This window comes from Phoenix dactylifera, chromosome 5 (assembly GCF_009389715.1).
Source record: "Phoenix dactylifera cultivar Barhee BC4 chromosome 5, palm_55x_up_171113_PBpolish2nd_filt_p, whole genome shotgun sequence".
Lineage (NCBI taxonomy): Eukaryota > Viridiplantae > Streptophyta > Magnoliopsida > Arecales > Arecaceae > Phoenix > Phoenix dactylifera.
The window spans coordinates 6,155,748-6,182,744 of record NC_052396.1 but is presented as its reverse complement, the minus strand read 5'-3'; the positions used below and the strand labels follow the sequence as shown (position 1 = coordinate 6,182,744).

Below are 26,997 nucleotides of genomic sequence, written 5' to 3'. Positions count from 1 at the left end.
AAAAAAAAGAAGAAACTTGTTGGCCCACTGCCAAGTAGCATTCGCTGAACTGAGACAACCATAGTCCGTCATAGAATTTTTAAGCTGGCAATCAGCCATGCTGAAAGAACACTGAGATGTATAATCTGTTTCACGATTTATCTGTCGGATACAGTCTCCGTCGATGGATATAAAAAGCTGTACAATTCGAAAAGGAACAAAAAGTAAAAAAAAAAAAAGCAAAGAATTTTGTATCTCAATTTCGTCGTGGATGGGATGAAGCAATCCAGCCAACATGATGGCAACTTTAGGCCTGTACCTCATTTTGCATGTGTTTTTTGATTTTGGCCTGTGGTCAAATCTCCAAAACCCTTTTGAATTAGCTGACAGAAATTGGTTGCCACAACAGTGGTATTTGAAGGTCAATGTTGGACAAGAAATGTAGGTCATTGAGCATTTTCCATCATTGGAATCATACCACTCCTTTAGACCTAGATTTGGTGTCAGCAAAAAGGATGAAGGTTAATCATGTGAATGACAAAACTCTATATAACTGAGAAGCCATGAGAGAATCTACAAATATCCACTTCTAACATCATACCTATTTATATTCCTGCAATAATGAAAAACTTGAATCCTCATTCGAATGCAAGCCTTTGAGTCCCAACAAGTGAGGCATATTGACCTTTCTGAGCCAACAACTCAAAGTGCGTCCCCAACTCGGTGATCTTCCCATCTGAACAAAGAGCGATTTGATATGCATTTTGCACAGTGCTTAATCTATGGGCGATCACCAATGAGGTCCTTCCCTTCATCAAATGATCAAGAGCCTCCTGCACTAAGCGCTCGCTAGTTGCATCTAGAGCACTGGTGGCCTACAACAGAAACATATCAAGAATAGTTGAGGCAGAATACTGGGTCCTGATGATAGAGCTAGCAGCCATAAATCATCAGTTTACCATTGGAGGACTTACCTCATCGAGTATTAGAACCGGAGCATTCTTAAGAAGAGCTCGTGCAATAGCAATTCTCTGCAAAGTTAAACCATTAGTTGTGATAATTGACCACGTTCAGTATCATGTAGCTTGACATTATACCTGTCTCTGTCCGCCACTTAGGAGGCTTCCACGTTCGCCAACTAGTGTGTCATAGCCCTAAATTAAATAAATAGTTCTGTAATACATATAAAGATGGAAGAAAATGGTGCTGAAGATTCCAAAATACATGAATCTGAAAACTACTGACCTGAGGAAGAGAGATTATGAATTCATGAGCATTGGCAGCTTTGGCTGCCTTTATTATGTCATCTTTGGAGACATCCTCATCTGGTAGCCCGTATGCAATATTTACTCCCACAGATACTGAGAAGAGGACAGGGTCCTGCACCGGAAATTTATTTACTTAAAAATAAGTCATGAAATAAAGGAATGGTGGAGCATTAAAAAGAACTGAATAAAAATGAAGAAGAGAATTGTTGGATCTCACAACCAGCATAATAAGCACTAAGCCAGATAATAAGCACAAAAATGTACTGCACTGAACCCTTGGTCATCCAAAAGGTACCTGATTCACTAAGGACACAACCTTAGCCCATTCTCTTTTATCAAATGTTCGAATATCTTCCCCTGCTATAGTTATGCGGCCTCTAGTTGGCTGCAAATACAGAATAACTCATTTCAATTCTCTCTGTTTTTCTGCATTGGACACAAAGATAATGGATAATTTTGAGTGAAATGACATCTTACCTCATAAAAGCGGGCAAGAAGTTGTACTACCGTACTTTTTCCAGCACCACTAGGTCCTACTAATGCAGTTATTTTTCCAGATTCAAGTTTCAGGTTGAGACCATTTAAGACCTCCACATCAGACCTTAAAGGATAAGAGAAGTACACATCTGTCAATAATAAAGAAAATGTAAGCTGAAAAGTTTAATGTAGCCAAACAAAGCCATTGAGGAGTAGATGTTGACATCTGACCAGTGCTCAACGTAATTGAGAAAAATAATCAAATTGAACATAGGTGTACAAGATATTAAAACTTTGAAAGAAAATGCACCATCTCCCTTATAGTAAAAATAATGCAGGACTGCTGGTGCATGTATGAACTAAATATAGTAGAACAAAATCATGCAAGGTCAAGCTGTTGGTTGATCTCAGTTATTTCAAGTCACTGTAATCCTGGTAGAGTTAAATTTCTAAGTAAATAATAAACTGCAGATTTATAAGGATCCACTTAAATCAAAATGAATAATTGCCAAATTAGTTATGCCATATCTCCAATTATTTAACTCGAATTGAATAAAAAAATTTGCTCCAGATGTGACTTAAGTGATTAGCAGAAGTAGAACCTGTTAAATATTAACCCAAAGTAAAGCTTTTGAAGTTATTTCAACACAAAAGCATCGGTCACTATCATCAAACAAAACAGATATAAATCAGTGTAACCTGGACAAGCCATGTATTTAGAACTTGTAAATTTTGACACCACTGAAATCCTAGAAGTGATGCAGCACATTAGCCTTCTAAAAGGATTGTCATAGTCACTTCATGTCAGCACAAGCATCCATACTTGGCACAGGTTTTTGGAGTAGAAAGTCAAAAAATAAAGTCTGGAAATTTGTAAAAAGCAGAGCTTCTCTCCCTTCAATTTTTAATATAGTTTTTATTGTGTTTACCAACTATTAAGCTTACATGCAGCAATTAGAGTGTCTGTTCTGATGCTCATGATATTCAAGAGCTAGAATGATATAGCATAAATTTGCTGAGCATTAAAGAAACTCTAGAATAAGGCAAGCTCACGTATGCTAAGAAATTTTCTCTTTTAATGATCCTAGACTAGTTTTTATAACATAAATTTGTCGAGAATTGGTCCAGACCAATGCGGGAAGATATGCACCCACCCACCACCATGGCAAAAAGGGACACCCCTTTTCTCTACCCACCGCCATGGAATGCCTATGAATAGGGATGGATATGCAACTCCTTGTTTCCTTGGAATACATTCTCTTATCTTGGTATGGTCTCTCTGCATTCCCATTGAAGAGAGGGCCGTCCATGGGTGATCAGCTAGGCTCTTCGAGGATTCAAAGGTTCTAATTCGAAGTTTGAGGTGTGTATCCTTTGTTTTTCCAGCTCATGTGAATAGAAAGCTTATACATTGTAATTTTTTCAGATTTTGAGTTCAACATCTCATAATTTAGAAGTTAGGGTTGAAAGCATGGTATGTCGTACCCGTCCGAACCGGGCGGTACGGGTCGTATCGTACCGTACTGGTTCGATACCGGTACCTGGTATGAGTGGCGTATTAACACTCGGTACGCAAAAAAAATCCATACCATATATGACATCAGTATGGGGTCCGGTACCAAAATGGAGAATCTTGCTTGAAAGTAATGTCAAATTAGTGTTAAATATCTTATAATACTAGCAGGCACCAATATGTGCACCGACTCATTTCAATCCTTGATTATATGAAGTGGCTTGTCGGATATATTGGTTGTAGATTGTGTCAAAAACTATGTCCATAACACTTAACATCTTATATCAATTGTGTATTCCTATAACATGTCTAAATTTTAGACATGATAAAGAAATACAAATTTTCTGAACTTGTAAACCTGAAAAACACGATCACAAATTCAAAGCTTTTAGTCCAATATCCAATAAACAGCGAACATAAAGAAAAGAAAAGAAAAGAAAAGAAAAGAAACTCAAAACTACCCTAAGAAATCTTATATCAAGAGTCAAAATAAAAAAGATGGCCCAGTGCATGAATCTCATGCCATTGCGGGGTTTGGGAAGGGTCAAATGTATGCAGCCTTACCTCCACATGCAAAGAGGTTGTTTCCGTGTTTTGAAACCGTGACCTCTAGGTCATAATCGAGCAACCTTACTGATGTGCTAAGGTTCACCCTCTATATTAAGAGACAACACACACACACACACACACTTCAAAAAGAGAATCAGATGTTTCAAGATATAAACAATCTAATGTACCTTCAAGGCAAATGTCACCAGACCAAGCTAGACTACACCCATCACTAGCTGATCTCAATGCTGACATGTAATGCATATTTAGAGCTTGATTTTTCGCAGAATAACCATCACTATAAAGTGATCCAACATTAACCTCTTCCAGTTCTTTCGATTGGATTTCTTTATCTAAACCATAAGCAAGTGACTCATCAATTTCTGTTGCAGACAGAATAGAATTAATCCGTTCTACAGCAGCAAAGGTCCCACGAAGATCACCAAGGGTATTCACACCCCCTTGAACCTGTAGTGTTTGTCATTTTGTAATAGAGCACAGATAGGCTATCCTAAAAGGAGGATTGGAAATACTGGATGTATATCAACATATGGATGTTCAAAAAGCATAATAAAAGGTACTCACAGCAAAGGTTAATGTGAAGGTGTAACCAATGAATGAAGTCATGGTTCCAACAGACAGTTCACCCTGCAATGGAACAAATGTGCCAGTCATGCTTGTAAAGGATGATATTAGAACCACAAAACCCTCGAGTCACTGATGGGTTCAAAGCAGTAAAATTGCATGTCAATAAAAAGAGACAAGGCAGGCTGGAAGGCCATCAGAAGTAGATGGTCAGCACATTTAAGAGTAGCAATCATCTGATATCTAGTCAAAAATTATAAAGGCACGAGAATTACATGCATTGTGTGAATACTGATCAGTGTTATTTCTGAAGAAGGTGGCAGATCAGACGCTTTGCTGTTCAAGAAGGCATGTGTATGGGGGTAAAATCATCAAGGAATATTATCAGGAGATGGAGGTTCTTACCGCTTTCACTTTGCTTCCTCCAAGACAATAAAGTGCCATCAGAGAAATGTAGACTACCACTCTAGTCAAGGATTCGTTTGCAGACTTCAATTTTCCAAGTTTTATGCCACTACGCTGGTAAGCAAGTACCTATCAAAGGTTAAAAGACATACAAACTCAGTATAACAAGAAGGATTAATCCACTCTAAAGAAAGCAGCAGCATTTACTGTGTATATATGTGTTACATGTATACATATAAACATATATGTGCATGCATGCGTGCAAGCATCTTATTATGTGCATGTATATTTATATGTTCATGAAATCGTATGGCATGTATATCTAGAAGCCTTGATTTAACACTGAACAAATATCAGTATCAGCACAATGTTGGTACTAAAATTAAGGCAACACTTATTTGGTGGCAAAAAGTATTGTAGTTTTTTGTAATACCAAAGACTATAACCAACAAGCCTTGTATTATTTTTTTCCCAAAAATCATTAGGTGGAGCCGACCAATGTCCACAGGTCATACATTGGGACACAAGGCTAAAAATTGAACTTTAATCACACCTCCAAATTCCAAGTTTGTAAATATCAGATCTTTGGTTGATCAAAGAATCCAAGCATAGCTCTTTTAATTTCTTAATAAATATTCTTAACTTATCCAAAGTTTGCCTACCAATAAACCACTAAATATGTTCATTATGTATCAATGCAAAACCCAAAGAAATCACATTAAGCAATAAAATGTTTTTCCAAATTGCTGGCAAGCTTCACAATGGTTAGAGTTACCTGCTATTCTCACTCTTGCACAAACAAAATTTTTATTCCAAAAGCTTTTAATTGTTGCACTTTGTGCAATAAGTAATAGTAGAAATTATGCTAGCCAAGTCAATTCCATGTTTCAAAGTTCAAAAATTCTTGAGTTGTATATAACAGCATAACCATATTTTTTCCTCGCAATTTAGCAATGTTTTTTTTATAACAGTAATGTTCTTCTCAATTTAATGGAGTTGAACCCCATCCTTTGTATAAAGTATAGCCAGACAGGGTGGGGATATTCATGTTTTTTTTTTGTAAAGAACTACGATTAGTTTTCTGCCTAGTCACTTCCTATTTAGAAAAAGAAAAGTTTTAACATTTTTTTTATTGAAAAATCTTACTCCCATGCCAGCACTTCCAGTGGTTCAATGGCTTAGGTATCTACTATTCACTGAAAATGTAGCACCCTGAGAAAACTTACCAAATTACCAAAGAGAGACATTTGTCTCTTTTCACCACCAAAGGACCTAACCTGTAAGAGAAAAAGGAACATTAAGTTTTCAGTGAATAGACCTGCTGGATATATCACCAATAAGTTGGATAATTGAATAAGCAAATAAAGCATTTTTTAAGCGAAAAATATCTAACAAATTGAACAGATTATTATAAAACCAACAATGAAAAGTAAAGAACAGTCAAAAGAATCTTGAGACTTACAGTACGAATGGCAGAAAATGTTTCAGTTGCACAGTCTGATATGCTTGCTTGGGACATTCCATGAGATTTAAAGATGGGAACAGTTGACCGCTTGAATATAGCTGAACATGTAGAATAATTTGTAAACTAAAAGGTTGAAACAAATAATATATTTTTCGTTCATGTTATAAATATGGTGTCAAGACTACAAGTATGGTGTATGAAATATAAAGCTACAAATGGTGAAATATGAAAAATGTTCTATGCTCATTAAAACAATATCATCTAGAGTTCTTGAAGAAGATACGAAAAATTCATCCATGCTTCCTGGTTAAGAGAGAGGCTAATGTAAGCAATGAGGGAATTATTACTTATAACTAACCCTCTCTTAATTATTATGGGTCCTTCAGATTGTCCTAAATCAAACTACGAGGAAAAAATCCAATCAGAAGTTAAATGTTAGTCGTGAGTTCAAAATCATTTTGAGAGATGTACTAGGACAAAACCAATAAGCATTATTCCAACTATTAGGGGTTGGCTAATATGGATCCTTGTAGTCCCCACTTATCCATTAAGGGAAACATCAATGGAGACCAATATCACAATTTCTGTTTCAATTTTTTGAAGACCAGATGAGTTTCAATGGTTTCAGCTACAGTTTCTGAAATTTCAGTTGCAAATTATCAAAAAATATCACTGAAAATTCAAAAAATAAGAAAGGAAAATGGATGCTTTAGAAAATAAGAAGCATATCATTTTGAGGTATATTACATATCATTTCAGGGGTTCAGCATTCAAACAATCAAAAATTGTTTTTTTTAAAATAAAATGTAATCATAGTTACATTGTAGTATGTAATTGTGTTGTTTAATTCCAATTTGAAACATGCTAGTCTACATGTCTATGACATTTGGGTTTTAGGTGTCATGTCTACAAAACAAACAATTAATTTACATGTCTTTGTGATGCAATGGTGCAATGCTTCCAAATCATCTAAAAACTCGCAACATCCAGGCTAAATTTAGAGAAAGTGCATAGATAGCTTATCTATACAATAAATTTGTTCCTAAACTTTTGGTTTGGCAGAAATTAATCAGTTTCAATTGGTTCAAGTAAACATGGAAACTTCTGGTTTCAGTTTCGGCATTTCAGGCAAAACTTCAAACATGATTGTTGTAAATGTCCAAGCCACATTAATCAATTGTTTACTACTCTATCAACTTAACTACCACGCATCCATTAAAGCAACCAATTTAACACAAACATTCTAGATTTTCCCGATATCATGTTATCTGCATGGACCCTATTAATTGCCTAAGGGCCTTATGGTTGGAATGAAATCAATGAAAGTCACTTTGGTCCACTTTCGGGCATGTCTCTGCGAAAGTGAAAAATGAGAGTCATTTTTGCCCGTAGAAGACGGGTAAAATGACTTTAGACCACCTAGGTCCCAAAGTCAGTTGAAATTGGAGAGATTCAAAGAAAGAGGGTCTGTCATTTCACCCCACTTTTTCCTCAATCTCGATTATGGTCACATTGTTAATAATAAATACTAATAAAAATATTATTTACTAATAACAAATAATATTAAATAATTAGTACTTAAATATTAAAATATAATCTTATTTTATTTAATCATAGTTAATAATATTAATAATCTAATACTATTAAAATATAATCTAATACTATTATCAAAATATAATAATAAAATTCTACTCACACAATTTGTGCTCTCTTGAGACTTCATATATTCATTCAAAGAATGTACAATGCCAAAAACTAACAAGAAAGCAAGGCATGCTGTGAAAATAGATAAAACACTGAGCCCATCATGAAGTTGCATGACACATTGTATGTTACATACATATAAGAAAGTACTACTAACTACATCAGGGACAGTAATTCCAGATTTGGATATTAATAATGATAGCAACAGTAGTCCATGTTCACCTGAAAGATTATAGATCGTGTAATAACGGTAAGTATTGATGCAGAATAACATGCAGACTTATTACCTACTAAAACAGCTATGGACACCATTAGCAGCCCCAGCACAGGAGCAAGTTGTGTTGATAGTGCAAAAAGTAAGCATACTGTACCAATAACCTGCAAGATATGGAGAATTCTAGAAATAGTTCATCCTCAAATTCAAAAGGTCAAAAAAGTCAGCAAAACAGAATACAAGACAGAACTGGCATTGAGATCTAACAGGGAAAGAAAAAATAAGGAAGAGCTTCTATGGTGCAGAAGCTAATACAACAAGAAGTCAAAGAACTATTTAACAGCATAGTACAAGTTAATGATAGAAAAGAAAGCCAGATGGCCGAGTGTCATGAATCTCAGACTAAGAGAATCATAAGTAATAAACATGTATTGGTCAAATTGTTGGCTATACCAAGCTCACATTGTCAATAGTGTAAAGTAGCTTGCCTCAGAGAGTGCCCTCAGTCCACGATCTCTTGATATATTTTCACTGACAACATCTTTTAGAGAACCCAAGTCAGATGTCAACAAACCAGTCAATTCACCAACCTGTTGAATATTAAGAGCATGTATGTAGCGTAAGCATGAAATCTTGCCGGCAAAGGAACATACCATAGGAGATGCAATACTAGACATTAGATCAGCAATGTTCGTAAACCATATCAAATAAAAACGGCGTGCTTTCCCCAACATCAAATACACATGGATTACAAGTATAATATCATGTGCACAAGCAGAACTATAATAAAAAATAATCTTATGCTGCCCTATATCAAGTGTCAGCACCAAGAACTGGACCATCCCGACACTATCAGCAAGGTAGCAGAAACCTTGTTCTTAGCAATAGTTCTATAAAAATCGCCAAGAATCCAAAACTAAATGAAAATTTCACAAGTTGTCTTATCTCTCTACCAATTTTTGCATAATACTGCTAGCCTAGTGAACAACTTGAGGAAATCTTTATGGATAAATATTTAAATGAAGTTTCAATGCATATTGATCAATAAATATTGCAAGTTTCAAACTGAACATGTTTGAGGCGTTGGTCACATCTAGTCTTGTGGTGCAGACAATTAACTAGAAAAATGGATGCTTATATACAAAAATGTTACTCATGACATATTTTTGTACAGATGTATAATATAAGTTGTATCATGTATAATATATCCAAATTTTCCAAAAAATCACCACTTGCAGATATTATAACTGGGTTTCCCACATGTCATTAGATACTACTAATAATTTGAGAGAGATGTCAAGGAAGACAACATATTGTACACTTACATAGAGATTGCTATTGGCATGTTTACAGCAATATAAAATTGCTAGAATACTAATATGTAGTAAGCCTTGTAACTTTGAAATGTAACTTCGAAATGGTACTTGACTTGCATACCCTATGTTAAGGGTCTGCCAAACCCATACTTGTTTTGTCTCATATAGCAGATCCCCATTGTTTAGAATAAGGCATGTTGCCATGTTCATAATAAGTTTTACATGTTAACTAAGTAGCAAGACTTGAGAAAGCGCAAATTGAAACTGTGGAGGAAAGATATGGAAGGCAAGGGAGCTAACACCAGTTGAAGCATACAGTGTACAGAAAATGAAATTTCCATGAATATAATAAAGCAAATTGATTATAATATAATGAACCTTTCCGGATCATCTATGAAAGCAGCCAATGAGGCATTGCTTATCTCTACACAATTTGATTTTGAATAATGAAAAATCTTTCATATTGTATACTTCAGAGAATTAGTACAGACTATGATGAAGTGTATATAGCCATATTTTCACTTGTATAAAGCTTAGTTTACTATGAATATTACTGTGCTGCCAGAAAAACAAAAATAAGAAAACTAAAGCTAATGAAATTACCTTATGGCGGTCAAAAAATTCCACCTGCAAAAACAAAAAATGGCAGTCAACTTAAGAAAAATTATCTAATTAATTCACAGAGAAACATAAATAAAGAATAGAAACTAAAGAAGTAATCAAAGACATGAAGTATATAGAATTAACAAGACAGTGAATACCATAGCAAAACGTTGTTTGACCTCATCCAAGAACCATCTAACTTTTGATCACTTTGTTCTCTTTTTTTCCCAAAAAAATGCCTTAACCAAAAATAACTTCTCCCTAAGTATAGCATTATTATCCTTGAAACTTTGTATTGTCAACTAAATCCATAAAAAATGACAGTTACAGAACAGTAAACTCCTTCAGAATCAACTTCAAATGGGCTCCAAGCCTAAGAGTCTTGAAACTTCTGAACTCCTTAAAATCCAATGGAAAAGTCTAAGTGCTTGTATTTCATATACCATCTCAAACTTCATATAAGTTACATCTTCATCATCGGATTATCATATGTTCTCTCACTCTGCCATTTCTATTCCTCGAACTTACATTAACACTCCCTCCAGCTTGTTAGAAGGAACCGATGAATGTTATTAGCTGGTTGCAATTATAATATAACAGGATTAGTTAAAGGAAATTGTACCTTTTGGATCAATATCCTCCTAAAAATCTGGCCTCTGAGGCTTGCCATCACCTTCTCCCATATAATGGTCATGTTAATAACAAATATAACAGTAAAAATTGGCTCCAGGGTATAAAAGACAGCAATTTTAGAGAGAAGTTTCCACAATGGTTCAGAACCTCTTCCTATGAGTATCTCGAAAAATTTCCCTGTTGCAATTTGCAGTATGTGACAGATTAATAATTATGTGATCTTGATAATTATGCCAACAACATGATAAACAATTACAAGTTTTCAAATTCATCTAAAAAAAGAGAAAAATATAAGAGTTGTTCAGTTGAAAATGTTCAGCCACGAAGATTAACCCACGTTAAAAAAAAACTCTGATCAGAAAGAATTAGATAATTTTTAGAGAAAATTCATAGTATCATAAAGAAAATTTTGCGTTTCCTACAAATCTTACAAATGAATGTTCACTGATTTCTACACTCCACCATACGCGCATAAGTTGTGGGTGAAATGTACTTATTATATAGTAAATAATTGGATAAACTGGATAATATGTTGGCAGACAAATGACAGAGAATAAAAGAGAAGGGAAAGGGACCTGCTACCATGGAAATCTATCTCATGCCTGGATAAATTTTAGACATTCATATGATCATTTGGAAAATCTTGTTAAGAATCCAAAAATTCATACAATATTCTTATTTTCTGCCTGGAATGGCAATGCAAGAGTGGAGTAAAAGCACCTGGAATTAAGTAAATATGCAATATTAGTCATTTATGAAATGAAGTTTATGGAAAATAGACTTCACAGGAAGTATGACAGAAAGTAGCTTGTAGGACAAGGGAAATGTATTTGAATAAATTATAAAAGAGAACAAACTCAAGCTCCTCAAAAATCTTGACAGAGGCTCAGAGAATGGATCTAATTTCTTGAATGTTAATGGAAACTCGCATGGAGTAATATCAGAACATTTTATCCAACCAGACTTGATTTGAACAAGGTCAGTTCATACAATTTGTCAGCATTTAAATGAGGCAATATGACTCACCATGTTGACATGATGCCGCTGAAAGTGAAGAAAGATGTCGAACTACCCAAAGCACTTGCTCTCAACTCCTATAAGTGGGGGTATGGACTGTATCTAGGAGCCTGGAAGAAAATTCAAACCAAAAGATGATTGGTTTCAATTTTGGCACTTTTGGCCATTACTGATTCCCGGGATTGTTCAAAGAATTGTCAATGAGGATACGGCAACAAATAATGGTGGTCATAGTAAATGCATGAAGCATTTATAGAGATACTAGGATGATGAGCTTAAGATTTAATGCTGAAACCAGAGGAACAGATGTTTCAGGTGATGCAACAGCCCATCAGGGACAAGAGACATATAAAAAAATCCAAAATTATTTAGGTCAAAGGACATATTCTAGGAGGATGTCACCATACTAAGGGTGAATGAATATAAACCCAAAGCACAAAATTTAATTTAAAATCTACAATCCGTGTACAAAATTGTTTAAAGAATAAAAGCACAAAACAATATAGATATGAAGAACATAATAAATATGTAGTTGCTACAGTGTATTTATGGATTTTCTCTAACAACATATGGCTTAAAATAGAAGTTTGCAGCATCAAGCATGAATGAAGTAAAAAGGTAACAAAGAATCCTTAGTTTATGTTAGATAGAAATGGTGACATAGACCGAACATTTAAAAATTTCAGTTATCAAAATCACCATGCCAGTAACATATGGTAATATTTTGAACAAAACACATCTAGAGATATGGAAAGAAAGAATGGTTACTTATAATACCATGGGCAACAATAGATCGATTGTAAGGTAGCTTACTGTATAATGCCGTGGTTATATGCATGTCTAAGGCTTTCTAAAGAATCCAAACACAAGAATTGTGAGGGCAAACATGGAAGATTGAAAGAGGCAGCAGATCTAACTCAAATGAAAGAAATCATGAAAAAGAGCATCTGTAGATACAGCTTTTAAATAGGTACAGATGACTCGACGATGCGATCGCGCCTGATCTATAAAAACAATGTTCCGATGTTTAGGTCAAAGCCTAATGGATATTTCCTGGTTGATGCCATGAGCAAGAAAACTAGCACTCTATCACAAGAATTTCTTGAAGGAAAATAGGCTCCTTACCAGAAAAGAGAGGCATCGAGAGGGTGCAGGAAGTGCACCCAACGAGAGAAGCCAGCGAAATAGCCATCCTTAGCTTGTGACGCAAGAGGAGAGACCAGATGCCGCCCCAACTAATGGCGGCGGCCGGGGAGGACACCTGGGGAGCGGGCGCCTCGGGACTCGCGCCCCTGTCGATGGCATCGGGATCGGAGGCCGGGGCGGAGACGTAGGCCGCCCGGGCGCCGCCGCCGCCGCCGCGCCGCTGCCCTCCGAGGAGATACGGACGGAGAGGCCTCCGAGAAGGAGGGAGGATCAGGGGCGGGGTTCGGCGAGCGAAGCAGTGGGAGGACGAGAAGGCGGAAGGCCTGGGTTTCGGGAATCGGGAGGACGGAAGGGGGGAAGCGAGAAAAGATGGGAGAGGGAGAAGGGTGGAGGTAGCCATGGGATTGGAGTCCCCACAAGATCTCCCACGCTGCCGCGCTCTTCCTTCTGAGGGGTTCGGGGTTTTCTTGGACCCTTCGATGGCAACGGTCAAATGTTATCCACGCCGGGGTATATGGGAGCCCTACGCTCCGCACACCGGTATGGGTCCGATAAAATTGGACTTGCTCTAAAGCCTTAACCCGATTGGGCTTGATAAATGGCAAGCTCTAGTCCAGTCCATTTGGAAAAAAATTTTCCTCCCGTTTGTTGTCGTTTGGTCCCGAAATCTTGGAACCTAAGCAGATGTTGAATTTCTGAAACCAAGTTGATCTGATTCAAGGGTTGGACTGACCTGAACCGACAAGCACTTCCACGGACTCGACCCAACCCAATCCAATTATATGATATTTAAGACTCGGCATAACTAGAAGGAGACATTCATTCTTGATGAAGAAGAAATAGTGATTTTGTCAGGTCATCAAGAAGGTCTAATTCTAGTGACATCAAGTCTTAAATAGGATTAGAAAACTGTCGCCAATCTTAGGACATCAAGAAGGTCTAATTCGAGGAACCCAGTACAAGAAGCAGCCATATTAGGGAAAAGTCGGACAGGGTGCTGCCAAGAGTCAGCCCGGCAGTATATCTGTTGTCTGAGTACTTCAACCACTTGTGTTTGCGCAGTAGGTAAAGTGATGCATCTCAAAATGTTGCAAAAGAAGGGGAGGTAAATAAACAAAAGCTTCGGTCGTTAAACTAAGAGATGAGAGATGCTAACGAGGAACAAGGATCTGCCTCGATCCGGGGAAAACGGGGGAACTTTTCTATATTTTCGATCAAATGTAATAAATAATGATTATGAGAGAGCAATCCATCAAAAGTTAAATCCTATTTGTGGGCAATCTGCACGAAGAAGATAAAAAGAATCCGTAAAAATTTATTTTTCCTCTTCACTGGATTTAGATTGGAAGGATATTGGGTTAATATGGACCCTGCCTAAAAGCCAAAGAGGCTCTAAGGCATTCTAAACACCACTGGTAGCCAGTCACTCGAGTACTATCCTGTAGGCTGGAAATGAAAATTTGCCCTGGGCACTCTAAGATATTTTGTTTTTTGATTTTATTGGGTGCATCCGTACTCGTCTGATATGATCCACCCATCTTAGCAAAAAAAAAAAGAAAAAAAAATGCTAGTTCCTTGTTTCTTTTTTTTAAATGATTCCAAGTATATATTCGTGGTGATAGTAACGGTCCGATACTCGTGGAAATACTCCCAAGACTCGAATCAGTAGCTCGGTATCTCCCCCAAGCTGGGCTACTGCACAGATCATAAAAGAGTGATCATTTAAAAAATTATAAATCAGGCGGTCCCAAAATAAACAATTTCAAAGACACTAATATTTTAATTTCATCTCTGGTTTAGGCTGCGTTTCGAGGTCTCCAGTCATAAAATCATTACTTTTCCCCACTAAATTCGAAACTTTGGGGTTACGAAAATTGATACTATGTGTTTTATTGTTACAAGGGAAGGTCTCAATTTTATTTTTTTTTAAAAAAAAACATGCTAATAACAAGAGAAAATTATGAATTTGCATAATTTTACTCAAAGTATAAGTTTTAGGCTATTTATGAGTTTGTTTGCATAACACACCCAGTATTAAGAATACTTGGGATGAAGCAAGTTCAGAATCCTCCTTAATAAACCTTCCCAGCAAAGGCCAATGCTAAGAAAGAAAACTGAACAAGTTCACTCAGTTTTCCTGTAACTCAGTCAATAATCCAAATAACTTCTGGTTTCCTGCAACTTGATCAACAACTGATATGACTAACACGTTCATCACTAGAGTGGAAATATAAAGTTTTCTTGTTTGGCAGCAATAGGAATCGGGCAGGGAGTTTTCAAGTGCCTTGATCCTTCAAATGTGTTTTATCGTGATTTCAGCATGAAAGCCAGAAATCTACATAGCAAATGACATTCTGTATATCCTCAAACACAGGAAGAAAAGAGGAGATGCTTTCATGCTATCTGAGTACAGGAAAACCCAAGCATCAGCTCTCCATAAAGTCCAGGAAGCAAGATAAAGAAATGAAAACAAAGGAATTACAAACCAACCTCACAGAAACACAAGGATAAAGCTGCAAAACATCTGACATACTTGCTGATATAATGTACGGAAAAGAGTGAGTCATGGTACCAATCCAAGATCCTTGAAGTACTCATGCTGCAGAGCTTTCCGAGCTGTGATTCTTTTACTTGGTTCCAAGTGAAGCATTTTCTGACAACCATGAGTATCAATCAAATAATTAGAAACACAGCATTTTCATACAGCATTCGACCTATTATTAACAGAGTATTTCTTTAAATAAAGAGAAAAATGCGTATGACCCCAGACATCCCATTCTGAAGTTCAATAGCAGGGTTCCCAAAGTCGTACCGTAAGATAGATTACCAACCTAACATGTCGGTTTTGTAGGTGACCAGCAATGCACATACAAGGAGCAAAAAAAAATGATTGTGATCACAAAATTAAGAAATTCTTTTTTTTGTTAGAACATAATTACACCTGCATTTTCGTTTCACACACCTAGATTGTCTCAAATAAAAAGAGAAGAGAAAGCGCAATCAAGGTTGGTACATTTGCTCAAGAGATAAATTGACATAAGTGTCTTTAAAATGGTGTATGACAGACATCCAACTGGACATCCAATCTGAGTTTGCCTTATAATATAGAAGAGGTACGTTAATAGAGAAGGTCAAACAGTTTTCAGCCCATAAGATTTTTGCTCTTAGCATGCACAAATGTACAATGCATGCGAGGGTAAGATGGATAGTTGTGATCTCAAGATTACAATCTTATCAAATGAATGCTAGATGTAAAGGAACTCCTGTTTTTGGTTGCCAAACTTGTTTCTCTCTTAAGAGAGAAGAGATATCTAAGCTGAGCTAGAGTGCATTCATTAAAAGGAAGATAGTTACAGACATGCCCTCACATAGTTCGGAGACTGTCAGAATCCAGTCAGGAGTTTTATATTACAGTGAAGATAGTGGTGGACTCTTCAAAAATCTTGATTGATTGGTTCCATTGAAAGTTACCACCTTTCAATATTGAAGTAGATGACCCCATTTCAAATGCCATGAATTCTCTGATGCAACCCTATTTTTAGCATCTGAGAAACTAACTTGTATTTAAAGCAGGCAACTATCAAGTGACAAAAACAACTTCAGCTTGCGTTTATATTTCAGTTAAGGTATCTTGAAATATTATCATGTCATTTATAAAAAGCATGACTTACAGAGAGAAGATCAATTCCAGACGGTTCAAGATTTGGGACTATTGTTTCCAGATCCTGAAAAGCATGCAAAGCAGATGTGGATAAAAATTTAGAACATCAATCCAATCAATTATGTAAGTTACTGATGTTATGGTATTTGACCATAGCACATGATGCCCCAGGCCCCAAGGTCACCACAAGGTAGAACAAACATGTATGTATGGTTTCTAGAAACTAGACATGTATCTTTTATGATTCCATAATGCTCATTGGAAGATGAAATCTTAGTCAACATAGGAAAGCAAACACACTATTCTTTCATACCTTCGGAGGCCACTTGGGGAAGGCAGACTTGAAGTCAGCTAAGGAAGTGACCCCTGGCCAAGTTTCCTCATTTGGGGTACCAAGTACTCTAAAAAAATATAATACAACCAAAATAACAAAAATCAGTCTGATAGGTATCAGACCAGGGGTACATAAAAAGTGCAAATTAAGCATGAATTTACTAAAAAAAACCTGAATATCTTAAACAATTCATCAATCTCAGAATCTCCTGGGAATAATGGCCTCTGATTCACCATTTCAGCAAAAATACAGCCAACCGACCACACATCAACAGGTGCGGAGTAATGCCGGGATCCAAGTAGGATTTCTGGTGCTCTGTACCAGAGCGTCACTACCTGAAAAGAGCTCTCAAAGAAGATGAGTAAGAATCTTATACCAGAAAAAAACATATGAATTTCAGAATACTAGAAATCTCCATGAAACATGACCAAACAGTCCTATATATGTGTGCGCATGCATGCGCACAAATGCATTTGTAAGGAGAAAAAAGTCAGACTCCTCAATGCACCTTTAAAAAATAAGAATCTACAACAGGAAAGGCAAAGTACATGTAAAAAGCATTTCCCGCAATGCTAACAATATATATTAATTCTGATGTAATCAAATACTTCTCAGAAAAGAGATTTTCAAGAAGATGGCCTGTGCAAATATGATTCACTCATTTGTGCTAGAAACCAAGCATACGCTATTTACCTATCCGATCTAATTAACAAGAAGTCCAAACTATAGGAAATGGCAAAAATATTAGCAATGGGTAGAGGCACCTCATGAGTAAATGTCCGGACAGGAATGCCGAAAGCCCTGGCTAGTCCAAAGTCTGCAAGCTTCAAAGCATTTGTACGGCGATCTATCAACAAATTCTGCGGTTTCAGATCCCGGTGAAGAACCCTATGAGTATGACAGTAGGCAATGCCACAGAGTATCTGATAGAGATATTTCTGCAAAAGACAATAACAAAATGAATGAGATAAAATGGCCAAGATATGTTCTACTACTAGTCCAAAATGCACTCTTTATCATTATTATCCTGCAAAGAGCCAAATGAGAACAGCAATATGTAATGTCACAGCATATCTGAATGCTGAAGAGATGTCTGCAAAAGAGAGAGCAAGAGATAAGCTAAAAGATATATCTGAAGCATAGTGTACTATTTATTATTAATCTCGATCAGGTTTTATTTATTTCATGAACATACATTGCCACTACCAACAACATTAATCCACTCTTATGCTAGGAAACCTTCAAAGATCTGTGGCACATGTATGTTCATGACAGATTACATGCAACACACCAAATCAAACGTCGAGTCCAAAATGATTTTTAGCTGTGAATTTTCCAGGTGAAAATAAAGCACAAAATGTCTCATGAATTCAACATAGATTCACAATAATGCAAAGCTCATAACTGACAGACCATTGTTGACTAAATAATATCCAATTACAATTTTATCAAGAGAACTAGTTTGGTGAGAAATTCTAGAACTAGGACAAAAAACATTGTTAAATTCTGATACACTCCAGAAACCTGATGAAGCCACAAGGTGATCAAATATAGAGCAAGATTAAATCTTCTACCATGCTACCTCAAACTTAATGAAGAAGAATAAAATCTTTCACAATGTTAAAGAAACAAATACAACTACAAATGCTGACTCATAGTAGTCTAACTGTCTACCATGCAATCCCTGCTCGGAGAGCTTTTGGAAAAACAGAAATAAATATTTGTACAAAACTCATATTCTTATACATCACTAGACAGGAGAAGCATTCAAGAAAGTGTATAAAACCATTAGATAACCACTAAACAGTCACACGATGATGTCTGTAAAACAGGTCAATCCAACATGTATATTTATAAGAGGAAAAGGATCTCACTTTAACTAGACGAGGATCTTTAGCAAACTCTGGACAGGAATCCATGTGTTTCTTCAAGTCCAAGTCCAGATATTCAAAAACTAAGTAAATCCGTTTCTCACTGTGAACTACATCTTGCAACCTGTTTTACAGGAACCATTTAAAGTGTAACTAAATATGTGAAAATAAGAATGCAGAAGGCAAGACCGTATAATGAAGCTTGAATATTCAGAATTTGAAATGATAGCGAGGATTCTGATGAACTGAAGCTTTTGAACAGTGACATAATACCCAAAAGTTTCCTGTAGCTTATGGGTTGCAAGAACAGGCAACACAAATACAAACAAATTTTTTCTGTATTGTTTTGTACTCGCTCAGGGATTATTTCATGTTTCTACTTATTTTCAGAGGATTTTATGAAATCCATTAAATTTGATAAAAATATGGCTTCAGGCCAGGCCTAAATGGAGCCATGTTTTTTAATAAAAAGACTCATAATTATGTTTGCATATGAATATTTGAGACACCAACAGATCACTAAAATCCTCCTATTGTTGAGCTTAGCGAACTTTCGTACACATCTATGGTATCTCTAAGGACATCTTCCCATCAAGGAAGCCGGGAAAAATATCACAGACATCTCTTCCTTTGATAGAAAATAATTTACACCAGAGTAATGTTTCAATTTAGGAGAAGGGGAAAAAAAACTTCTCCCAGAAACATGCATGTTCTGTAACCTAAAAAGAAAATTTTAATTTAAGATAAAAAAAAGCATATACTGCCAATTGTAGATAGAAAGCCTATAGCTATCAAGCTGTATCAACAAGCTAAAATGTTTAGATAAAGTTCCAACTCATTAAAAAATACAACTAACAATGGGCTTTACACCCATATAAATCACATGCTCCTCAAAAGATTCTATTGAAAGATTCTTGATCACAATGTCTGCAAGATTATAAGCCAAGAGAACAATTGAGACACGAATATGCCTTTTTCTGGACCTTCTGATAAATATATTGATACTCAAGTACAATATGCTTGGTTGCCAAACGGCACCTTGCTTCATTAGTAAGAGATATAAGTACATTATCATCATAGAGTAACTAAATCCATACATATTAACACCAACAAAAGTACTAAGGATAAAATAGAAATATTTCAAATGCAATGTGTTCCTAGCAAGCTTACAAATTGCAATATTTTCTGCCTTTCTAACTTATTGGGTTCGAAAAGTTTGTAATGGCCCACCATCCATTACAAATATATATATGCTCCGATGTTGATTCAAGGTATTCTCACATTCATTAAAGTCAAGGAATTCAACATCCAGATTGTCAAATCTGCTAAATAAAAAATAAGACCTTCGACCTTTAACTCCCTTCAAGTATCAAATATCCTTTGATTACCTTTTTTATGTGCCATCCTAGGTTTACTTTGGTATTTACCAAGCAGATCCTTAGCAAATGCTAAATCCAAACAGATAGAAGTCATTGCATACATAACCCAGCCATTGTAAAGGCTTGCAAAAGCAAATGCCAAAAATTTAACTTATTACCTTTTACAATAAATGACTCATTTGGATGGCTATTTTCCTTTCCATATTTTTCGAACTTTTTATTCAATATACGTGCTTCTTAAAAGAAGACTAGATCACCAAAGCTCTCTGTTTCTGAACCTTTAGGTATCCAATGCATTCGAATAATTGGCAAGACTTATCATTTCAAAAACATGAGAAGGACATTATATATGTACTTATCTATGTGCATATTGATCCAGCTCTGCACACCTCACAAAAAAAAAAAAAATGTCTTCGTCGCTATAATGTCTCTTATACTGGAAGTATAATTTCCGCAAAAGAAGGCAACGAGAAACAAAATCAAATTAGATGCATGAATGCAAATCAAAATGGCGGCAGAGCACTACCTGACTATGTTGCTGTGCTGCATTTCCTTCAAGAGCGAGATCTCTCTTATGGCTGTGCTGGGAACTCCCTCATCTTGTTGCTCCAGGCGAATCTTTTTCAGAGCTATCGTCTCATTGGTGAGACGGTCTCGAGCCTTGTACACCACTCCGTAGGTCCCTTCCCCAATCTTCTCCACCTTCTCGTACTGAGACCAAAATCCCTCATATTATCACTGAAAACATCACATACTAGTAGGAGAAGAGCTGTAGAAGCAAGAAAGCACATCACTGCTAACCTGGTCCATGCAATCCCAACAAAATCTATGGCTCACGAACACAAGAAATCCAAAACCTAGCATTCCATAAAGAAGAAGAAATGAAGAACGCAAGAAAAGAGCAAACTCGATCCAACCAGAAGAAGCAATTCGAGAGCACACATGCTGCACGCATTCAAAATATATATATGGATCATGATCATGGAAATGGATGCCGTTTAACCCGAAACCAGTTCCCATCGGCGCAGCCTAAGCATTCGAATTAAAACCCTAGAGAAACCGATCAAATCAACTTCAATCATGTAATCCAGCGGGTTACTTTCCACCAGTATTCTTATCCAATAAAAATCATAAACAAAAAAAAAATAATCGGAAAAGAGGTGTAGAGAGCTCAGTACCGAGCTACGACGGAGGATCGGATCCCCGAGACCGAACGGAGTTGGGCGCGGAAACGGAGAAGACAAGAGGAGATGGGATCGAGATTAAGAAACAATAAGGGGAGAAGATGGAGGAATGAGTCGCGTGATTTTGTTTTATTTTTCTTTGGGCGTCGGAAAGAAACGAGTGTGCGTGGGATAACTGACGAGGACGCGCGAGAAATATATATACCGCTTCGCCCCTCTTTCTATGCTAATGAGTAGTCTCGTCGCTGTCAAATGGAGTACTGTTTCTCTCCCTGACTCCCCCCATAAAGGAGTGGTAAATTGGTAATAGTTATAAATTAGCCGCCCAGCCGTCTCGAATGCAGACTTCTTACTTTGTCTTGACACGTGCCATGAGACCACGAGGAACGCAAGAGCAGGGTTAGGATTTGATGCACGAAATTTATCAGGCATTCACGACTTTGAAAGAAGACGTGAGCCTTCTTGACGCCTAGTCAAATCATTTTGTTGGGCAAGTATAGGTTTGTGAGAGTAATCACGGGCATCATGAAGTCTTTCTTATTGTTGTTAATTATGATTAGTTAGATTAGTACTGCCAATGACTCTATCTATGGCATGCCACCACTAGGTCCCGGCCTGCGTCTACCTTAAAAAAAAAGAGGGATTGGATTCCCTGATGATCCGTAGTGGACCAGCAGGTGATCCATTTGCATCCCTACTTAATTAAATGGCCATTATGACAGTTTTAGCACCTCTCCATCATATTATAAAAATATAATATAGATTAAAAAAAAAGCAGTTGTTATAATACATTATTTAGTGCTATAATGATCTTTTATAATGAAATAATGGCCACCTTTTTAGATTATATTTTTGAAAAATAAGACTAGCATACAAGTAAATGCGATGCATGTTTAGTAAATGATATAAAAATTAAATGAATATAGTAGAAAATAGAGATTGAAGGTGAGAAAGGTTGTTAGAGAGGGAGGTGAAAATATATGAGAAATAAGTTTGCTGGTGATCATTATAAAGCAGATCCAAAAAACCTCACCATTCTTCTTTTAAAGTTCAAATTTTTTTCTAAAACTGATTGTATTGTAAAAAAAATAATATTTTCTATCCAATAAAAGATGAACAAAAAAATACAATTCCATCATTTTTCCCACTATTATCTAATATTTCTATTATAATACTGTTATAGTAATTGTTATAACAATAATTATTTTAATATAAAATATTTCAAAAAAACTTTTTTGAGATAAATAACAATCATTATAATTACTATAATGATGAGTAACAATTTTGATGGAAATCTGTTGCAACTTGTAATGACATAAGGCATATATTTATAGACTTGTTTCCCGGAAGTTTGAGCTACAATCACGGCCACCCTGCTCCGTGTGACGTACCGTAAATGATATTATTATCATATTGATGGTTACTACGAGTGCAACAAGCTGAACCCCGTATCCTTCTCCTCCTCTACATCTTTTTGCTATAAAAAAAAAAGGAAAAAGAGAAGAGGAAGGGACAAGCCCACCCCATATAGCAGCCCCTAGTGAGCCCCGCCCTGCCAGAAGAGTGTTCGATACGGACAAAAATTACCGTGTGTTGAGCACTTCGACCAATTTTACTCATGCCCTCTCCATCTATGGGCCCAGCATGGCTATCTTTTTGGGCTCCGGCTCGAATTCCATGTATGAGTACGTCATATCTGGCACCACCAAAGTTATTAGAGGTCCAATAAATGTTTCTAGGCCCCATGTCCAAATAGTGATTAAAGTCATATTTTAATCGATGCCGCAGCGACTTAAACTTGCAGCTACGAGGATAGAAAAAACGTCCGGTACCATAAGGATACCACCTTGGTGGCCAAACCCCGTATCTTCCGGCGTGGCTTCTTGTTTCAAAAGAACACGTAGGTTCGCGTGCCTGCTGTGACTACGAAGACACCAGAGGTTCATGGTGCTCACTACCCCCATGATTTGGGGTACATGCATGGCTTCGGTAATCTTATTTGGGGACACATCGGGCATCGATCTGATCCGACGGCGCCATCACCAGAGCGCCTGACGTGGGAGCGTAGGACATCTGGGGCAAGACCGGATCAGCTGTGGCGGCTCCCACCACCAAAACCGTACAAAGGCGGCATTAGCCGCTGCCACGTTATCCGCTTTCCATGAAAGGATTCACCGATGCTAACGTTCGCCACCGAAAGCCTTATGGTTCAGTGGCCGTGCATCAGGCTTTGGTACGGTGGCTGCTATTTGGTGAGGAATGTGGGACCGATCGCACGCCGCAGGCCATGATATCAAAAGTTTAGAGGAGACCGTTTTAATGGTTGGCAGCGACGGCTCTTAGAAGTACCATTTCAAACTTCTAATATTAAAATAACGGCTCTTATATTGGCTGATATAATGACATTATGATGGAACAGAACAGGATAATAATGGAAATATAACCAAATTGTCTTTCCACTCTTTTTTTCCATTGAATAAAAAATATTTATTTCAGACCATACAATCACTTTCTAAGAAAAATTTAAGGCAAAAAAAATTAGCTTTAAAAAACACTAGTATCATACATTAGAAAAAAAAGTAGACTTAAAACTTCCTTTTTGTAAGAATAACACCATTTCCTTTTTGTTGAGAATAACCACCATTACTTAAATCTTTGCTTGACATTAGGAGAAGTATCTGAAAGATAATCTGATGGTGCCTAATATAAGCTTGACCTTCTAGTGATAGTTCAAGAACTAATATTCTATCACCATAACCACTTATACACCAATATAACCCAAAATTAGTAATAGCAACCTATGTAGGTGCAACAGTGTTTTTTTCTTTATGAAAGTTTTTCACCAAAAAAATGATTTGCATTAATGGTAAAAGAAAGCATGATAATTTCAAGCCATGCTTGAAAACTATAATATTGGTCGTATGACCGCACACAAAAATGAAAATGATATGCTAAACTTGGGGGCTCTTTAGTTGCTCATTTGAGTTATCTATGTATATTGACCTAATAGATGGATTTTGATGGAGACAAAATACTTAAGGGTGATACTAATGATTTTGTATTTTTGGAGTAGTTAATTTTTTGTATAGGGAGCTTAATAAGTTTAAGAGGTTAGAGAAGCATGGAGAAGTTTTTTAAAGAGTTTTGGAAGTTTCTGCAGTAGATGAGTCGACTCCTAAATAGCCACAGAAAGTAGTTAAAAATAACCGTTTCATTAGTCGACCCCTCAAGATTACGAATCGACCCCTAAGATCACAAGTCGACCCATCCGCTCCTAACAACAACACCGGTTAGTTTTTCTGTAAAACCAAAATGGTCATATTCACTCTCAACGGCTATTTTAGCCTATCTAACAGCTAGAAACGTCTTACAACCGGTTGTTGAAGATATAAATATATGGAAACACCCGATGAAGCCAAGAAGAAAAGAGGGGATCAAACAAAGTGAGTGGATAAGGTACAAAAGAAAGGAATATAAGTCTATCACTACTTCTTGAGCTTCAACTTGAGGATTAATCTGAAGAGTGACTATTTAACTCCTCCACCCACTTCAAAGAGAGCTTCCAGATATTGAGAAAAAGCTTCAACTTCCAATATTTAAGTTCTATCGCAACATAGCAAGCGAAAAAGAAAAAAAAAAGTGTTAAACTCTACTCACCAAGATCACAACTTTCAAAACAATCAAGTTTGAGCTTCCACGGCATCAATCCAACCTTTGTAGAGGTTATATTATATGTATTTTTTTCTTTTTTTATGCACGAGATTAGAAAATCTCATATGGAATATTTGGAGTAGCGACACTGTAAAAAATCAGTTAGCTTGTAAGATCTCATTGTACCCATGAAACAACTAGATTGCAGTTGATTGCTCTAGAAAATGGGCTAAGTTTTGTTAGGCTTGAAAATCAGCAAAAGGTTTTTAAGGGTTGGAACTGGGGGTTGGTTTAGTTATATCAGCAAAATATCTTGGTTCTGGTTGATTGCCAGAAAAAATCAACTGGATTTGGCTATGAGCCCGAAAACAACTGAATTGTAATATTATTTAAAGATTATAGTGAAATCCGCCTTGGGGAGTAGATATAGGAGCTAAATTTGGCTTCGAAGCATTATAAAATTTTGATGGTTGATTTGTTTGTGTTTGTTCTTATCTTTTGCATTTATTTATCATTCATTTCACTGTGTGTTCTTAAATTACAGATTACTTTTAATTAAGAATTATTGAAGTTCGTAAAAAGTTTTGAAAAACCCAATTGATCCTGCCTCTTGGGTTGTCATCTTGAGAAACAATGTGATTATCTATATATACGTGTCCGCAAACTCACCAGAATGGTTGGCACAAGAGTTTAGAAAAAACAAGGAAAACATATGAAGATAACTACTAAAGGGATAAGGATTGTAAAATTAACTAGAGTTTAGGCAGCGCAAATTAGACTACCTGGAAAGGAGAGTCACCCTTTTAACAATCCTCGAATAGAAAAAAAAAGCCTAAATTTGAAAAATAAATGGAAGGGGAAAACAATCCACCAATATTTGGGATAGATTAAACTTAATAGTAGTCAAAAGTTACTACTCCAAGCAATATTTATGTCTCCGAGAATATTACAAACTAACAAAGTAGAACATGATGAGCAACCTCAGCCAAAGAAAAGGGAGGAAAACTTAAAAGACTTGAGATAGGTGAAAAATTGTAAAAAGGTTAAATTGAGAATAGATAAGCATATAATCAGATGCAACAAAATTAAAGAGAGTTCAAGTGGCTCCTCTAAGTGTGGAAGGTTTCGATGCCTGGGGGGAATGGAAGGGCAGCGAAAGACGGACACAAAGAGAGAAAGAGATCAGACCAAACCCATCCAAAGCCTGAGTGAGATCAAATAGGCTTGACTTTGATCTGATGTCAGTCCTCATGCCATTAGAAACCTTCCAATGCCCCAAGACCTAGCATCAGAAGTAGTATCACTATTTGAAGGTTCTAACGATAGATGGCCCATATACCGTCCGAAGATATCTGATGGTGACCATGTTACCAACTGAAGTCCATAAATCCAAGTCCGAGCTAGGCAAGAGATCCAGAGGATCCGATGACATGCAGCTAGGCCTTATTAGATTACATATGACAGCAACATAACTATTGTTCGAACATTTCCAATAGCAATCTTCCTACCATCAGAATCGAGTCCTTAGTCATCATTGCATGCTTTGAAGGAGCTTGATAGATTCCCACGACGATGAAGCCTTTCATTAGCAAGGCAAAGAGCTACAAATTATCCTTAGTTACCTTTAGATTACTTAATTATCTTCTACCTTTAGTTTTCGAAATTAATTCTCTTTTCTTAGTTTCTGAATTAGTTTAATTATTTGTTTAAAGTAGTTTATCTTACAGTGTGTCAATCCAAAGCTTGTGCTAGGCCTTCCGGCCTACAACAAAGAGAGAGAGGCAATGAAACAACGGTTGCAAATTTCTTGCTAAGATATAGCTTTCGATGATTAACAAAGAAAGAGCTGTCCAAGAAACATCCAAGGAAATGGAAGGAATTTTTGAAAAAAAAATTGAAGTGGAAACCTTAAAACTTAAAAGACAACCATAAATTACCTCGAAATGAGATAATAAGCTAAATTGACGAGAAAGGACGATCAAAAGCTCCAAAAGGAATCAACAATAAAGCAAAGAAAGAGCAAGCTAGATGTAACTATAAAGC

At 36.5% G+C, this 26,997-nt stretch overlaps 2 protein-coding genes across 7 annotated transcripts; both read right to left on the bottom strand.

The window, feature by feature from the left end:
* Positions 1–13,362, bottom strand: LOC103711124 (ABC transporter B family member 28). Of its 2 annotated transcripts, none has more exons than XM_017843792.3 (17): positions 12,854–13,362; positions 10,701–10,888; positions 10,079–10,102; positions 8,648–8,749; positions 8,233–8,323; positions 6,239–6,339; positions 6,003–6,053; positions 4,777–4,905; positions 4,372–4,434; positions 3,975–4,254; positions 1,725–1,873; positions 1,543–1,632; positions 1,225–1,359; positions 1,077–1,133; positions 954–1,010; positions 581–854; positions 1–483 (listed from the first exon to the last, which is right to left on the bottom strand). In XM_017843792.3, the coding sequence occupies exons 1-16, from the start codon at positions 13,272–13,274 to the stop codon at positions 618–620; spliced, it is 2,175 nt and encodes a 724-aa protein (XP_017699281.2). In that variant the 5' UTR covers positions 13,275–13,362; the 3' UTR covers positions 1–483; positions 581–617. The 2 variants fall into 2 exon arrangements, with proteins under 2 accessions (XP_017699281.2, XP_008795363.3); XM_008797141.4 differs by having other exon boundaries at positions 1–470.
* A 1,730-nt stretch (positions 13,363–15,092) lies between these two features.
* On the bottom strand, positions 15,093–21,499 carry LOC103711126 (cell division control protein 2 homolog A-like). Of its 5 annotated transcripts, XR_001879682.3 has the most exons (10): positions 21,298–21,499; positions 20,921–21,169; positions 20,646–20,830; positions 18,744–18,864; positions 17,634–17,807; positions 17,041–17,204; positions 16,849–16,936; positions 16,546–16,599; positions 15,365–15,527; positions 15,093–15,277 (listed from the first exon to the last, which is right to left on the bottom strand). XR_001879682.3 is itself a non-coding variant. In XM_017843788.3 (9 exons), exons 2-9 carry the CDS (start codon positions 21,137–21,139, stop codon positions 15,438–15,440), a joined length of 1,095 nt encoding a protein of 364 aa, XP_017699277.2. In that variant the 5' UTR covers positions 21,140–21,169; positions 21,298–21,499; the 3' UTR covers positions 15,093–15,437. The 5 variants fall into 5 exon arrangements, 4 of the variants coding, with proteins under 4 accessions (XP_017699277.2, XP_038982570.1, XP_008795365.1 ...); XM_017843788.3 differs by having other exon boundaries at positions 15,093–15,527; XM_039126642.1 differs by having other exon boundaries at positions 15,093–15,527; positions 20,921–21,064; positions 21,298–21,498.
* Between the last annotated feature and the right edge of the window lie 5,498 nt (positions 21,500–26,997).